Source organism: Diospyros lotus, chromosome 1 (assembly GCF_014633365.1).
Source record: "Diospyros lotus cultivar Yz01 chromosome 1, ASM1463336v1, whole genome shotgun sequence".
NCBI lineage: Eukaryota > Viridiplantae > Streptophyta > Magnoliopsida > Ericales > Ebenaceae > Diospyros > Diospyros lotus.
Genome location: NC_068338.1, coordinates 41075163 through 41091931, shown reverse-complemented (window position 1 = coordinate 41091931; position 16769 = coordinate 41075163). Strand labels below are relative to the sequence as shown.

The 16769-nt window shown below is 40.3% G+C and overlaps 1 protein-coding gene across 2 annotated transcripts; it reads left to right on the top strand.

Moving 5' to 3' along the window:
• The first annotated feature begins 744 nt into the window (after positions 1-744).
• Positions 745-16179, top strand: LOC127787397 (zinc finger protein ZOP1). 2 transcript variants are annotated; one of them, XM_052315424.1, is made up of 6 exons: positions 747-936; positions 2736-2936; positions 3605-3680; positions 14186-14281; positions 14394-14790; positions 15970-16179. In XM_052315424.1, exons 1-5 carry the CDS (start codon positions 928-930, stop codon positions 14753-14755), a joined length of 744 nt encoding a protein of 247 aa, XP_052171384.1. In that variant the 5' UTR covers positions 747-927; the 3' UTR covers positions 14756-14790; positions 15970-16179. The 2 variants fall into 2 exon arrangements, with proteins under 2 accessions (XP_052171391.1, XP_052171384.1); XM_052315431.1 differs by lacking the exon at positions 14186-14281 and having other exon boundaries at positions 745-936.
• Positions 16180-16769: the final 590 nt, after the last annotated feature.

The following is a 16769-nucleotide window of genomic DNA, read 5'->3' as shown; positions in this document are numbered from 1 at the left end:
TTGTTAAATTTCATAATTTTTATCTCAAAAAAATAAAGTGTTTTCTATAGTCAAGCTCTCAAAACATACATTTGTATATTTACTGGTCTTGTGGAGGGAATGTGGGAAAGCACAGAGCATCACATTCATTTCCCGAACACCAGTTCACATATCTTTAAAGTTTAAACAAAAACAATTGTGTTGTGTTGGGTTGGGTTGAGCTTTATCATGAAATATATATATATATATATGTTGTGTAAATAGTGTTAATAAAATAGTAATAATCATGTGTCCTTGGTATGTCTTTGAAATGGGTCTGACTATTTTAATGCCCCAAACTTAGATTATAGCGTTACGTTTAGTAAGGCTAATAATATGATGACATAATAATAATTCTAAAAAGAAAAAAAAATAATTCACATATTTGTTAGTTAAATAGAAGACATCTACAATTGGAGAGGTCAACTTAATTTATTGGGATGATCGTTTTTGTGTGATTTTTTATCGTTCGTATCTTTAATTTTGATAAAGAAGATAAATCGTAAGTAGAGATTTTATCTTATTATATAAGATAAAACATTGAATCCAGAAAAACCTAACAATGCGAATCTAAATTTATTTGTCCCTGAGCCCCTAGAGGCAGTCAAGCTAGTCTCTTGATCTGGCTTGCTGCCGTATAACAGACCACAGACTCGAACGGATTTCGCAAATAAAATAAGATAAACGACGGTCGGTCGTTAAGTTCCTTAATGATGGGCCTCCGTACGTTACAAGCCCATATCCAAGTTGAAGGGACATTTCAGCCTCCAAGGGCTCCCATTGAGTCGTTAGGGCTTAATTGCCTCTGTATATCTATCAATTGATTTGAATTTCACGATTCATCTTAATCCGTCGAACCGAGCGAACTTCGAATCCTCGATCAATTTTCTTCCTACTTCTCCTGCAGCTATGACTGAGGTCTCTCTCTCTCTCTCTCTCTCTCGGTGTGTGTATATGTGCGTATTCTTATTTATGGGCTTTTCTGTTATCTCCTTTGGGTTTGTAATTTCGGATGAAGAGCTTTCAATTGAATTTTCTCTTCTTTTTTTCTTTTCGGAGTTTGATAAGTTACTTTTATGTGAGGCGTCAATTTTGTGAAGAATGTAGCGTGCTTATAGGAATGTTACAAATTCTTATAATTTACCGGGGGCCTGAATTGCGAAGTAGATGAATTAAGGTTCCAACAAATCCATTATCACATCTAGAGCCCACAAGTACATGGTGATGGAGATTGAAGAACTGTTCGAAGGAAGTTTAAAACCCCTTTTCGTTTGAAGGATTTAGAAGGGGAGGTCTCCTCTGGATTTGTAATTTTCAGATGAAGGGCCTCCTATTTGAAGTTTTCCTCTTCTTTTTGTCCTTTTCGGAATTTTGATAATTGACTTTTACGCGAGAGGCATCAATTTTGTAAAGCATGTAGAGTGCTTCTAGGAAATTTCCAGATTCCTATAATTTACCAGGAGCCTAAATTGTGAAGTAATTGTAGGTGAAGGGTTGGGAGCATCCAACTGAATTAAGGTTCCAAGATATTCACTTTCACATTTAGAGCCCACAATTACATGGTGGTGGAGATGAAGATCATGGTTATTCAAATGAAGTTTAACATCACTTTTTGTTTGAAGGATTTAGAAGAGAAGTGAAGGATTTGCAAGGAAATAGCAAGGGGTTAGGTTGTTTGGATAATGTTTAGCAAGGACGTGAATGGAGACAGTGGCGGAGCCACGTTTCGGCCAGCTGGGGCCTTGGCCCCAGCTGGCTTTTTTATTTTTTTATATATATTAGTATAAATAATTATAATTTTTATAATTTGGCCAGGGCTAAAATTAGCCCTTGGTCCGGACTAAAATTATTCCTTGGCTCCGCCACTAAATGGAGAGCTTAGAAACTGTCAATAGGCTTGATCATTTTGAGCATTTGTTCTTTTTCTGCATTTCCTTCCCATTTTAGGAGAAAAATGGAGGAGACCTAAGTTTATGATGTTTCTATATTGTTTAAATTTCAAATATACACCAACTTTTGGAAGGTAACAATAAAATTATGCTTGAAATTTATCTATTTGACTTAATTACTTCCCTTTTCTTCATTTTTTTTTTCTAACCAAACAAGAAAACTGATACTCCCATTTATAATTATGCTTCAGTTAGCTTGCCTTCGCTTTAATTGGAAAAGTGAAAGTAGATATGTCATAGTTTAAGATAGTAAACTACCTGCTAGTACTTTTTTTGTTCTTGTCTTTTTGATATTTGGGAACTTGAATTTTGGAGAAATGGAAAACAAATGAAAAACATAAAAAAAGAGAATGATGGGATTAAGATATAATTTATTATATTTAATCTGGTTAAAAAATGGGAATGAGATGAATAGATATTTGTTGAAACAAAAATCATTTGTATTTCTGATCAAATGTACAAACCCCAGAATTTCTGAAGCTATGGAACTAATTGCAATGTGTTGTTCTTAATTAGTTTGTTGACTTCACATTCCTTAAATATGTCTTAGTTTTTCCTCCTTATTCCAATCTGTATGTTCCTATGGTTATAGCCCCCACCCTTGCAGCACAGATAGTCTCTTGCAGTTGGGGCGCCTTGTTTATTTTTTTCATTATTGATCTTTTATAATATATCTATAAGTAAAGTCTGATCGAATCTGGAGAAAGTTCTATTTTCTTCCCTAATTCCTATCGTCTGATTGAATGGAACTTTTACTGCCCTTTGCAGTACTGGGTTAGTCAAGGCAACAAATGGTGTGATTTTTGCAAAATTTATATATCCAACAACCCTGCTAGTATCAGAAACCACGAACTTGGTCAGCGTCACAAGGATAATGTTTCCAAGAGGCTTACTTCTATGAGACAAGAGAAAGCTGCCAAAGAGAAGGAACAAAAGGAAGCAGCTCATGCCCTTGAACAAATTGAAGCGGTAAGTTTCTATTGAGTTTTTTTGCTAATAGAGGACAATTTTCTTTACCGACAGCTACTAAAACATACTTCATTATTGATTGTTGACACAACAATTTAGCTTCACAACTTTTCCTCTATGGAAACAGCTGTCTAAATATGCAAAACATTTGCCTGGTAACATGATTTGGAAAGTTGGTCAGAAGATGTTTCCGCTGCTGTAATCATGGGGGCTTCCTTGTCATGCATTCCTGAGGATATTGTTTTCTGGATCTTGAAACAGAATATGAATTTATCAACATTGTGATCAGTCAAGCATACCAGAAAATTCTGTGACATGCTTTCTTACAGTGTGAATTCTGTACCAGAAAATTGTCACATGTTTTTTTTTTTTTCCTTCACTGAAAATATTCTGCATTACATTGTATTATTAACATCTGTGGAACAACATTCCAAATTCATCTGGAAACTGAAAATTAAAAGCAAATTATACCTGGATTTTTTAATTTAGAACCTTGCCCATTACTTGTGAATTGATATGAAATTCAGAAATGAAATATGCTCTCTGTCACCCACGTATTTTGATGCATTAGTTACAGTATTTACATCATTGTTTTTGTATGTTGACTCGGGATATTGATGCTTGTGACTTATCTATTCTTGTTTTATTTCAACTCAAATTTCTGTCAGAAAGCCAAGCGCAGCTACCAGAAGGATATATCAGCTGTCAGAGAAGCCAGAGATTCTGATGCAATTCCTGGAGAAGGTAAGCCATTTATAGTTATAGTAGTAATATATGTTTTAGCATTGTATATGCCACGTAGTTAGAAGTCATACCTCTGGTATTGAGTTCTTTTATAAGGATTATCTTTGAAATTTTCATTTTAAAGATGTTTTTACCACCAAGTTCTAGTTTGGAAATTGAACTTGGAGTTACCTTGCACTAGCTTGTATGGTTCATACTCCCTTTAAGTTCTATTAAACTAATTAAGTTGCAAGGTGAGAAGTCCAAGATCAGCAAGGAAAAATGCTTGTTGAGGCATTTCTCTAAAAAATGATCTGAAGTCAACTAGAGTCTATACTTTGATTGTCTAAAATCCTAGATTCATTAATTATGGGGTTAGCTTGATTTGGCTCAGCAATGGTTGAGAAATCAACTTTAGAATGTCATGACCTTGAACCCTGAAAGAATCCTTTTCTTTCTGTCTTTCTTTCTTTCTTTCTTCTTCTTCTTCTTCTGGTTGGGGGATGGCAAGTGTGTGGGAAGGGGCCTGGCAGCAAATAAACTGAAAGTTAAATGGGATAGCTAGTTGTAACATGTTAAAAATTGTGAACATACATAAGTAAGCTTACAATTTTAGAACTCCAGGAGTGCCCAGATAGAATATTATATTAACCTAATTTAATGGTGTCAGGCTTCCCCAATCATATAGAAAACAGATCTTGCTTTGGCTGGGTGGGTAAATATAGTGGTGGTATACGTTATCTTCATGGAAATTTAGTTACTTGAGGTGGATATGGAAGATCAATCTATCAGTCGGTGATATAGATGAAAATTCCTAATGATTGTTTTAGAGTATCATCTACTTAGGAACCTTAGAGGGTTAGGGATGTTGGAATTTTGTTTCCTACTTTAAGTTGAATTCATAGTATGGTAAGATTGTTATCATCATCATCATAAGCCTTAACCCCACTAGGCAGGTCAACTACATGAATTCTAGCTCTATAATCATTCTTAGCCATGGATATATCTTCTATAAGGCTATTATATCCCATATCATGTAAAAGGTTTTCTATCAACTTTCTTTGGTCTTTCTCTACAAACTTCTTTCATTCTATCCACTCCCTACATAGGTGTGTCTATTAATCTTTTTATCACATGTGTAAACCATCTGTCACAACCCGGTTGTGACTGCCACCGCCCTCCTACTAATCAGATGGGGATTGGTAGGGAGATTTAGTCCTCCACTTGAGAATGGAGTTGACAATAAGGAAGAACAGTAAGAAGCAAGAGAAGAGAGACGAAGAGAGAGAGTGGTTAGATGAGAGAAGTAGAATCTCTTGATTTTCATGCATGCCTTTCCCAATCGCACGAGAGGCATATTTGTTTTGCGGTTATGGCCATACAAACTCTAATTCTAACACATTCTACTAGACCTCTAGCACACTACGGTTATAGTAGAAATGATAAACATATAATTGAAGATCACAACTAGCAAAAATTTAAAGAAAGGACTCCTAATAGACTGCCTCCGTGACAATGCTCCCCTCTTGAACACTTCCTTGTCCTCAAGGAAGATTAAGTAGGCAAACAGTGCGGGGAAACTTCTTCAGCAAATCTGGAAGATATTCCTAGGTGTTGCTATCTGCAATATTGCCTTGCTATTTAACCAAAACCTGGATTAATGGAGCTTCTCCACGCTGGATCACTCTTTTCTTAAGTATGGCCTCCGGCTTCACAGCTTGTTCAATTCCCCTGGGCAGAGAAGGTAGTGTAGGACTTACTAGTTGCCCCCCAATAGATTTCTTCAATAATGAAACGTGGAACACATGATGGATGTGAGTTTTGGCCGACAATTGCCAACGGTAAGCCACTCTTCCAACCTTGTCAGTTATGGGAAAAGGTCCGAAGTACCTGGGGTTAAGCTCAGTAGCCTTTCCCCATGTCAGTGACTTCAAATGTGGTTGTTTCAGCCTTAGGTACACCTCTTCTCCAACCTCAAACTTCCTTTCCATCCTCTTCTTGTCTGCATACTACTTCATGCGGTGTTGGGCAGAGGCCAGCTCTTGTTTCATTTGCTGAGTCACTTCCCTCTTCTTCTATAAATACTCTTCCATTGTAGCCACATCTAATCCTCCTCCAACTACTGGCAGCACTGGTGGCTTGTACCCGAATAGAGCTTCAAAGGGGGTTACCTTAATAGATAAGTGTAGAGTGGTGTTGTACCACCACTGCGCCAAAGATAACCACCTATGCCATTCCTTGGGGCGCATTAGGCATATACACCTTAGATAGGTTTCAAGGCATTGATTCACCCTCTCGGTTTGACCATCTGTTTGAGAGTGGTATGCCATGGATAATTTTAGATCAATGCCCAATGATTTCATCAATTCTTGCCACAACAAACTGGTAAAGATGATGTCTCTATCCTAGATTATGTTCTAAGGAACCCCATGCAGCTTGACTACCCGATCTAAGAATACCCTGGCTACCTCTTGAGCAGTCTAGGGATGGGACAACCCTATAAAGTGGGCAAATTTGGTAAACTGATCCACCACCACCAAAACATTGTCCTTTCCCTCTGATCTAGGTAACCTATCTACAAAATCCATCGACACACTCAACTAGGCTTGTTTTGGAATGGGCAGGGGTTGCAATAACCCAGGGTAGGGTACCAGCTCTGTTTTACACCTTTTGCATACATTACATTCCTGCACAAACTCCTTGACCTCTACTCTCATCCTCGGTCAATAGAATATTCCTTTAAGCCTCACATATGTATTTTGCTCACCCGAATGGCCCCGTAAAGGCGACTCATGCAAGGCCTGCATGATCTTTCTTTTGAGTTCAGCCTTGTCCCCAACCACTATCTGTCCCTAGAACCTCAACATTCCCTCCTTCAAAGTATACCCCTCCATCTCTTCTTTCCCCACAGTCAGTTTTTCCAATAAGGCCGTAATTCTCTGGTCTCCAACATAATTGCTAATCACTTTCTCATCCACCCTGGAGTCACCACGGTGACTGCTGCAAGGCTTCCCTCTTCATGGCACCTGGAAAGGGCGTATGCAGCAATGTTTTCCTTTCCTTTTCTAAATTGTATAGTGTAATCTAATCCCATGAGCTTGGCCATACCCTTCCGCTGAAGCTGTGTTTGAAGCTTTTGCTGCAATAAGAACTTCAAACTTTCGTGGTCCGTCTTGATAATAAATTGTCCCTCTTCCAAGCAATGCCTCCGTCTATCCACAACCATTAGGACTGCCAAGAATTCCTTCTCATAAATACTTAGCCCGGAGTGCCTAGGGCCTAGCACTTAACTTAGGAAGGCAGTAGGCCTTCCTTCCTGCACCAACACAGCCTCGATACCAGTGCCACTTGCGTTAGTCTCTAGGATAAAGGGCTTGTTGAAGTCCAACAGTTTCAATTTAGGCACCTTACTCATGGCCCCCTTCACATCTTCAAATGCCTTCTCTGCCTTGGGCCCCCAACTAAACCCCCTTTCTTTAGCAACTCGATTAAGGGACGACTGATCACTACATAATTCTTAACCGTCGATAATAACCTATTAGCCCAAGGAATCCCCTTAAGGCCCTCACTGTTGTTGGTCTTAGCCAAGATACCATTGCCTCAAATCTTTTTAGGGTCAGTGCTCACCTTTCCTTTAGAGATTATGTGTCCCAAATATTCCACCTGCCCTTGGCCAAACTCACATTTGGATTTCTTAATGAATAATTGGTGGGATCAGAGGATGTCAAGGGTGGTTTGTAGGTGCAGCAGATGCTGGTCAAAGGTGGAACTATAGATGAGGATATTGTCAAAGAAGACTAAGATGAATTTCCATAGGTGGGGTTCAAAGATACGGTTCATGAGTGATTAAATGTAGCTGGGGTATTGGTAAGCCCAAATGGCATTACCAAAAATTCAAAGTGTTCGGTGGGTTTTGAATGCAGTTTTAGGAGTATCTTTGGGTTTTATCCTAATTTGATGATAACCCGAGCGTAAGTCGAGTTTAGAAAAGAATTGGGTATTGTGGAGTTCATCCAAAAGATTCTCCACCAAGGGTATGGGAAATTTATCCTTGATTGTTATGGAATTCAAGTGGCGGTAGTCTACACAAAACCACCATGTTCCATCCTTCTTTTTTACCAACAAAATAGGGGAAGCAAATGGGCTTTGGCTAGGCTTGATAATAGATTGTTGGAGCATGTCCCTAGCCATCCTCTCAACTCATTCTTTTGGGTAAGTGGGTATCGGCAGGCTCTAATGTTAACTGGTTCTATATTTGGTTTGAGGTTAATTGAATGGTCAAACAACCGGTTAGGGGGTAGGGACTTTGGCTCAGCAAAAAGGTCTTCATATTTCAGCAATAATTCATTAAGTAATGCCAAATGTGTTACCTGATCAAGAGGCTCTCCTAGGCTGCTGACTGTCAGATAAGTTTGCCCCTGCTCCCCTTGTCCCTCGAGTGCGTCTTCCTTGGCCACAATTGAAAAGAATTGTGCCGATTGAACTCACTTCCCTTTCATTACTCTCTTCAGCCCTTTTCCTGTCATTAGCTTACACTTCCCAGCTTCTTTTCCTCCGGTGATTGTCATTCTTTTCCCCTTCTTCTCGAAGGACACTTCCATGTGGTTAACATCAAAACTAATAGAGCTTACACCCTTTATCCAATCCACCCCCAAGACCATGTCGCAACCTCCCAACTGAAACAACCTCAAATCAATTTCGAACTTCTCCCCTTGCATCTCCCATGAGAACCCATTACAGGCTGAGGTGCTTAACACCTTCTGGCCGTTGGCCACTGTTACACTCAAGGGAGGTGTCTCCATTAACTGACATTTCAACCTTCTAGCAGTGTTTTCTTCGAGAAAACTATGGGTACTCCCACTATCAGTAGCCCATGGCCTGTCCTCCTACCTTAATAATTTTATTATTGGCCATTCCCTTCAGGGCATGAATGGATATTTGTCCATTATCTTCCATGCTCACATCGCCCCCATCCTCTTCTTCCTCAACTTCTTGGTCACTACCTTCATCACCTTTGAGCAGCAGGATCTGCCTCTTGCAGGGTTGGCCGGGGTGGTATTTCTCTCCACACCTGAAGCATAAACGTGCTAACCTTCTTTGCTCCCTCAATTGATCTCCAGAGAGTGCTGGGTTTTGGCCAACAGTCCCCTTCACCCCGCTGTTACCCCTGCCTATTTCTCAGCTAAAATACCTCCCACCTCCATTTTGGGTTCTTGCCACCATCCCTTCGTCTGTTGCCTTTGCTTTCTCAACAAGGCTTCTACTACCAATTCCTGTAACTGGGCATCTTTCGATGCTTGGGCCACAGTTTGGGGTCTCATCACCTTCACCATTGGCCTTAATTCATCATTGAGGCCACTCAGGTAGCTTGACACAAAATAGGCTTCGATTAGATAGAGGTTGTGTTGAATCATGTAAGACCTCACTCCTCGAAACGTTTTTGATACGTCTCCACACTTCCCAATTGTTTGAGCTTATTGAACTCTTCCACAATGTCAACCATGCTTCTTTCTCCAAACCTCCCACACAAAGCTTTAGTGAACTCCCCTCACATCTGGTTCCTCCTCAGTCGTATCACCCCCTGATACCAGGCGTCGACCTCCTTGTTGAAGTAGGCGACTACCAGAGGTACCTTCTGTTGTTCTATGACATTATATCATTCGAACAGCCTTTTACATTTCCTCACCCACCCTCGGGGGTTTTGTCATGATCCTAGGGTTTAGCCTAGGACTAGAATGGAAATCAGAAGGATCCGATTCATTTAAAGTCAAGAACAGAATGTATAGAGGGAAGATTGAAGAAGAATGGGGGAGAAATTAGAAAGAATGGAGGGAGAATGGCAGAAGAACGAGAGAGATAGAGATTAGAGAGAAATCTTGGAAGAGAATTCAATATCAAAATCAACATAAAATCATCCAACCTCAGCTGAGGCTTAAATATAGCCTAACAGCCTCCCACATACTCCCATGTGCAATATAACAACTAGTCTAACTACCTATAGAATAGGACAAAACACTATAACAGAAAGAAAGAAAAGAAATTATAATTATTGTATATTGTATGCCAACTCCTACTATTATATTTACTAATATATCCTTGGATAATTCCTAGGGTCATGACAATTCTCCCTCCTTGAAATGTTTCTTGTCCCCAAGAAACTTATCACCTAGCCGTTGCTTCTTTATCCAATGCCCGCTTTCTCTATCTGTTTAATTTTTCTTTCTTTCTTTCTTTCTCCTTCTAGGCTTCTTCTTCTTCGTTCTTAGGTTTCCAAGATTAATTCCAAGCATAAATTGGCCTAGAATTTTAGTAGGGAAAACTTCATCGAGTTCAAGCCCAATACAACCACCCCTGGTAAAGATATCCAATCAAGTTTGGTCTCCAATCTATGGACATGATCAGCCACTTCCGAATTGACATAGCTAGCAGCTGAACTTTGGAGTTCAATGGAAGGACTATCCATGTTCGCGACTTCTGTTAGTACTTCATTACCGTCCAATACAAGTAAGGAGGGCATATCTATAGCCATAATTGTTATTACTGTATCCCCATTCAACCCACAACCATGCTCTGTTGCAAAAATATCAACAGCCTCAAATTGCAGCAATGGAGGTTTGTATTCTTTCCTTGAATACTCATACCAAAGCTATTTGTGAGCATTAACATTAGGAGTTGCTACAACTTCAATTCCAGCCAATGATTTCTCACTGACAGATACTTGGCTTCCATCTCGACCTTCTTCCCTAACATGACTTACATCCAGATTAGGTTGTGCATCACTGGGATCAGCTTCTTGCTCTTGTAGAGTGTGGTCTATCCCAATCTTCTCATCCAATCTTCTTTCATCTTTGGAATCCTGAGTTTCCATTGACTTGTTCGCTTCATTTACAACGCCAACTTCCTTAATATTGGCTAAAGTTTCAATCGGATTCTCCTGATTACATGAAAATAATTCAGCAACTCCTTCCTTGTGTTTGCTGGAATTTCCCTCTATGTGAACCTCTCTTTCAACAATTTCAGATTGTCCCTTTGCCTTTGTTGCCCCATCAATCTGTTCATCATAGATTCCTTTTGAACAATACCATTCACCACCAATTTCATCACTGATGTTGCATTCCTCCTTAATAGTTTTGCTGAAACCGATATCCTTTTTCCACTCCACGCTGGAGGTAAGCATTGAGTCGCTCTTCCATAATCTTGACTTTTCCTTTGGTTGCTCCATTTCAAGGAAGTCCTCCTTATTAAAACTTCTGTGATAATTATCAAAGTATTCCACCTGAAAGTTGCAATGATACTTCTTAATAAGTATCATCGCAAACCCTTGTAACTTCTCGCAGAACATACGGCCAAATTTCTCGTACTCTTCATGAATCCCATTGCTTGTTCCTTTGTCCTTGTTGTTGCCAACTGAAAATGCAGTCTCCTTTGGCTGCCATTGAGGCTCCATTTCAGCTAAAAATGAAGTATTCTTCTGCTGCAATTGAGATTCCATTAGACTCCTTCATGCACTACTCCTCCTGGCCGAAATCTCACTGGCTGGAAAAGCAATAGGCTAAGAAACAATAGCTCTTTCCATCCTAATATTCTTCTGTAACTGCCTCACCCAATCACCTCTAAAATTGATCCAATAAGTGTCAAATTGCAGCCATTGTTATGCTTCCAAACCAAATTTATTGTAATAGCAGGAAAAATTGCACACTTTTAGGGACTTGATCGGCCTTTAAGAGTCCTCTAGACTATCTTAATTGTTGACTGAGAATCACAATCGAAATCGCAACAATTGAGAATCACCAGAATTGCTCTAGGAGTCTCCTTCAAATTCTGAATAGAGATCACAGCAAATAATCAATATGAATGCACCCTAGACAGCCTGGACTGCTTGCTGTCAATTTTCGATCAACCATGTTTCCTTCCAACTTATATCTCAAACACGGAAAATCCACTGCTCAATTCTTCAGCAAGGTTCACCACACTTTTGCTGCTCTGTCTGCTTCTATCACTCAATGGTTGAGGCTCACCGGCTTAGGAATGCCTTCAAAGCTACACTCTCAGTTGCTACGAGCCTTGCTGGAATTAGATATCAGAATTGCCGCACTTCTTAGCCGAGACCCCACAGAATTTAGCGGCCGTAAGAGGAATCGGAAGCTGGGCAGTGGCCGAGATCCGTTGCTAAGGAGCAATAGCCAAGATCGCCAGGGTTTTCTTGCCTCAATCACACACGGTGACTTGGATCCAGCTACTAGGACAACTGTAATTTACACACTGCTGAATTGAAGGCTAAGGATGTTTACGGAATTGGCCGAGGGTCACTCACCTGTGGCGCCTTCCAAGTTTGACTGAGGGTGCTCACTTGCTTGGAGATTAACACCTCCTAGCGCCTACTCACCTTCTAGATGTTCCAGAGTCGCTGGAACACGTCTTGAATTTGTTTCACCTTCCTTGTTCGTCTTCAAGATCCGATCGGAACTGTTTGGTCTTGCTTGCCCACAACACTAAGTCACTTGCACCCCCAGCTTTGCTTGTGGACCTCATTTAATGCCAGGAACACTAGTGGCCTTGCTCGTCTCACCGTGCTGGACCTAATTGCGATTGCCCAGTTCTTCGTCGGAAGAATTCGGCCGGAATCCTCTGGGTCTGCCTCGTTTTCTTGCTCTGGAAAGAGTCGCCCGCCACAATTCTACCTGTAGTCTTGCTAAATTTGAGTTGGGTTCTGATCGCTTCAAGCTCACCCTTAAAAGTTGTCAGAAGCACAGTCAGAACGCTAGACCGAATTGTTTCCCAAGGTCGGACAACAATTTCTGGTCGTTGCTCCGCTTAGCCTTCAAGACTCAAGCCAAGAATTACTTACTCGTTCAAGTTTGCCAAAATCACCGCAATTCACCGACCGACCTTTAATTGTCAGTACTTTGCCCAGCCTATCTTGCTATCGATATCGCTGGAGAACTTCCAGGAATCACAACTAAGGAACGTGGCTCCGCGTTAGATCTTAACAGCGTTGGAAAATGAAACCGAATCATCCAAATTACTACTCGATTAATTCCACCGATAATCGAATCAAAATCACAGCCAAGGATTTACTACTCTGATACCAATTTGTCATGATCCTAGGGTTTAGCTTAGGACTAGAATGGAAATCGGAAGGATCCGATTCATTTAAAGTCAAGAACAGAATGTATAGAGGGAAGATTGAAGAAGAATGGGGGAGAAATTAGAAAGAATGGAGGGAGAATGGCAGAAGAAAGAGAGAGAGAGAGAGAGAGAGAGATTAGAGAGAAATCTTGGAAGAGAATTCAATATCAAAATTAGCATAAAATCATCCAACCTTAGCTGAGGCTTATATATAGCCTAACAGCCTCCCACATACTCCCATATACAATATAACAACTAGTCTAACTGCCTATAGAATAGGACAAAACACTATAACAGAAAGAAAGAAAAGAAATTACAATTATTGTATATTATATGCCAACTCCTACTATTATATTTATTAATATATCATTGGATAATTCCTAATGGTCATGATAGGTTTACACCTTCAAACACTGAAATCTCCATCCAAGGCATAGGGAATCCCTAGGGTTGATGGTTCATTGGACCCCCGGGTCCCCTTCCTAATATTCCTTCTTCTCTGCCCCCACGATTAATCTCTTCCTCCTGTATCTCCAACTCACGATCAGCCTTGTTCCTCCCAGTTCATCCCGTACTCAAGTGATAGATCCTTCTAGTCTCCTTTCCATTCCATCCATGGCGTTCTCCACCCAGCGATTCAGTGCAAGGATCGCTTCTTGATTCCGAGTCGTACCCAACTCCAACTACTCCATCTTGTTTTGGCACTTAGCTATCACCACCCTATTTTGTTGCAACTGGGCTTCAAAATTCTTCATTCGTGTCCCCTCCACCATGAGCTACCTTCTCCACCCACTAGCCAGAACCGAGCTCTGATACCAATATGTCACAACCCGATTGTGACTGCCACCGCCCTCCTACTAATCCGATGGGGATTGGTAGGGAGATTCAGTCCTCCACTTGAGAATGGAGTCAACAGTAAGGAAGAACAATAAGAAGCAAGAGAAGAGAAACGAATAGAGAGAGAGAATGGTTAGATGAGAGAAGCAGAATCTCTTGATTTTCATGCATGCCCTTCCCAATCTCACGAGAGGCATATTTGTAAGGCCGTTGGAGGAGTATATTCTCCTGACAGGTGGGCCCTCATCCATAACCACATAACAAACTCTGATTCTAACACATTCTACTAGACCTCTAGCACACTACAGTTACAACAAAAATGATAAACATATAATTGAATATCACAACTAGCAAAAATTTAAAGAAAGGACTCCTAATAGACTACCTCCATGACACCATCTTAACCACATCTTATTTTCAACAGGTGCTACTCCAACCTTATTACCATAGTAAAATCATTGTTATTGGTTGATTAGTTAAACATGCAAGGTTGCATTAGAAAATTTGATTCTTCAATGATTTAGAGTTTATTATTGTATATGACTGATATGTGATGGCAGAGTGGGAGTATGATGGCTCTTCAGGCTATTGCTACAATCAAAGTAATGGCTGTTACTATGATCCAAAGTCTGGCTTCTACTATACTGATGCTTTAGGTATTGAACCGTAAAACTGGATTTACTTGAGCAATTCTCTATGCTGTCCTTCCAAAATATCCTTTGTGGTTTGTATTCTTATGGTCATATCTGCTCCCATGGAGTGAAACAGGCAGGTGGGTGACTCGTGAAGAGGCACTTGCTGCATCTCAAGCTTCTTCAGGTTCAGTACAGAAAAAGCCAATCCTGAAAAGGCCATCGTCATCTTCAGAGGGCGGGTCATCTTCTGAAAACAAAGTGACTGCAAAATCTAAAAATGGAACTGCACCTGGACCGGTTGTTTTGGCAGCTCTGAACCCCATGAGATCTGTTAAAGCTGCACCTTCATCTCTGACCGTTAATAAGCGAAAAAGGCAAAATCAGAAACCAAAGGTTGTATCTGAAGAGGAAGCAGCTGCACTTAAAGCAAGGGAAGCTGCAAGAAAAAGAGTTGAAGATAGAGAGGCACCATTGCTTGGCCTTTATAGACCCTGACTGCAAATGCTCCTGCAAAGACTTGCTACTTTACTGTAAGAGAGTTATACTTTATGCCTGTTAAAGCATCTTCTTTAAGCCATTTGCTTATATTTTAAATTGGAAGGTATTAGTTAGCCTCTTGTCTTGTTAATTGCCTAAAAGGATGACCCTACCAGGTTTCTTGGATCAGTCCTCTTTCTGACACTTGTAATCCTATTCCAGTGCATGATACTTTCACTGTTGGCATTGCTTTTGGTTTTGTGCATATGTTCCAACTTGGAAGTATTGACAAGCAATTTTTTTCATCTATGGTTTGCATTATTGCTAAAGAATGGAAATGTTCCCAATTTTATTACTAAAGAAACACTAAACACGTGTACTGTAATTCATCCTTTAGATGACAGTTCAAAACTTTACCTTGAAAGTTGGACCAAACACCTACTAATTGAAAATGATTCTCTCTTATGTGCCAAAGCTTGTACTACTTTGATAGCTCAAGATGCATGGTCTTCTAAACTTTGCCTAGTTTGCATCCAGGGAAGTGCCTCTTGCTGTGCTGATAGAATTGTGTAGAGGAACTTTGGGCTATAGTTTAATAAGTTATTTCATCTCCCTCGTCCATGTCCTTTTTTGGATTTATCTACAATATAGGCTTGATATACAGTGTACTAGGAGTTGTGCTTGCTTGTGCATGGGCATGATTTAAGAGAGCTTTTTTATCTGTCTCTCTCTCATTAGCATCTTTCTATCTTGTTCTTCCTTGCTTTCCCCGCCCTGCTCATTCTTTTTCTAGTTCGTTCTTGTCCGGTGCCTGTTGGGCAGGCTTGACTTCTGTTTTCTTGATTACCTTTTCTTTCCACTTTACTTCTTGTTTTCTTGGTTGCAGTTGGTCATTATTAAACACGCAATAATGAATGATGAGGGTGTTGATTACATTATTTGTTCTTTTGGAAATGTTATTTAACACTCAAATTTGACATTTATGGTGACACCCTACATGGATATCTTGTAAATTTGCATTGAATAATATGAAGTGCAAGACATCAATGCAAAGTGCCATCAAAAGTGTGAAATTTGAGTGTTTAAATAGGATTTCCATTGTTCTTTGTCATGAATAGGATGGAATTTCTTTTGATGAGATGGGAATGGTCTTGGAACGCAATAGAAATGGTGCCTTCTATTAATCTGTAAGCATGTTTATGGGTTTCGTTTTTTGTTTTGGTGTAATGCAGGTCATGGCTGCCCTCATATTATCTGGACGAAGTCAAGGCCAACCGGTTTTTTTCTGGGTCAGGTATTAGTAGTTCTTGATTGAGATAAGTGAAGAAGAGAAATTGAGTCTGTACAATAAGTCTGGTAGACAGGTGTGTTATGTCATGGAAGATCTTCATCTTCCTGCGTTGTGTATTTTCATCTGTTGGTCAAAGGCCTTTTGCCGTGTAGATTGGCTGTTTTTATGCTTTGGGTTCTGGCTCTCGTTCAGTCCCCTCTGTTTCACCAGGCGCATTTCAAGAATGCGTAACTGAAATATTTAGATCCACTTATTAGAGCTCGTCTCTACTCCCAAAGACTAGTAAGAAGAGGAAGAAGAAGAGGGTTGTTTGTATGGCAACTACTACGTTTTGAGTTCTCAGGGGTAGGAGGACCCAAAAAAACATCGGAGCAGATGAAATTATTGAAGGATGACGAGTGGGGACCGTTCCAATCTGGGCGGCGGCCCGGAAGGAAGGTGGAATTACTGAATTTGGGGTTTTATTTTGGAAACTGAAACTGATACTGAAAGGAGAGACAGTGTGGATTTGAGGAAGGAAAACGGAGAGCAGGGGCACGAGGAATGGTTTTTGTTTTTTTGGGGGGTTGTTAATTAAATGACGTGGGTGGGGGGGTGGGTGCGTGGGAAAGCTCTTTGATGTTTGACCGGCTGGAAGGTCAGATATGGCGGCGAGGCTGAATGAATTGCTGCCATTAATGAAGGAAGCAAGCAAGCACCCCTTTCTCGCCCCCCCGACCCCGGCGACGTGGTTCCACTTCA

Coding starts and splice junctions, on each gene's coding strand:
- LOC127787397 (XM_052315424.1), top strand. Junction 2,937..3,604: donor CCCTTGAACAAATTGAAGCG/GTAAGTTTCTAT, acceptor AATTTCTGTCAG/AAAGCCAAGCGCAGCTACCA. Junction 14,282..14,393: donor CTACTATACTGATGCTTTAG/GTATTGAACCGT, acceptor GGAGTGAAACAG/GCAGGTGGGTGACTCGTGAA.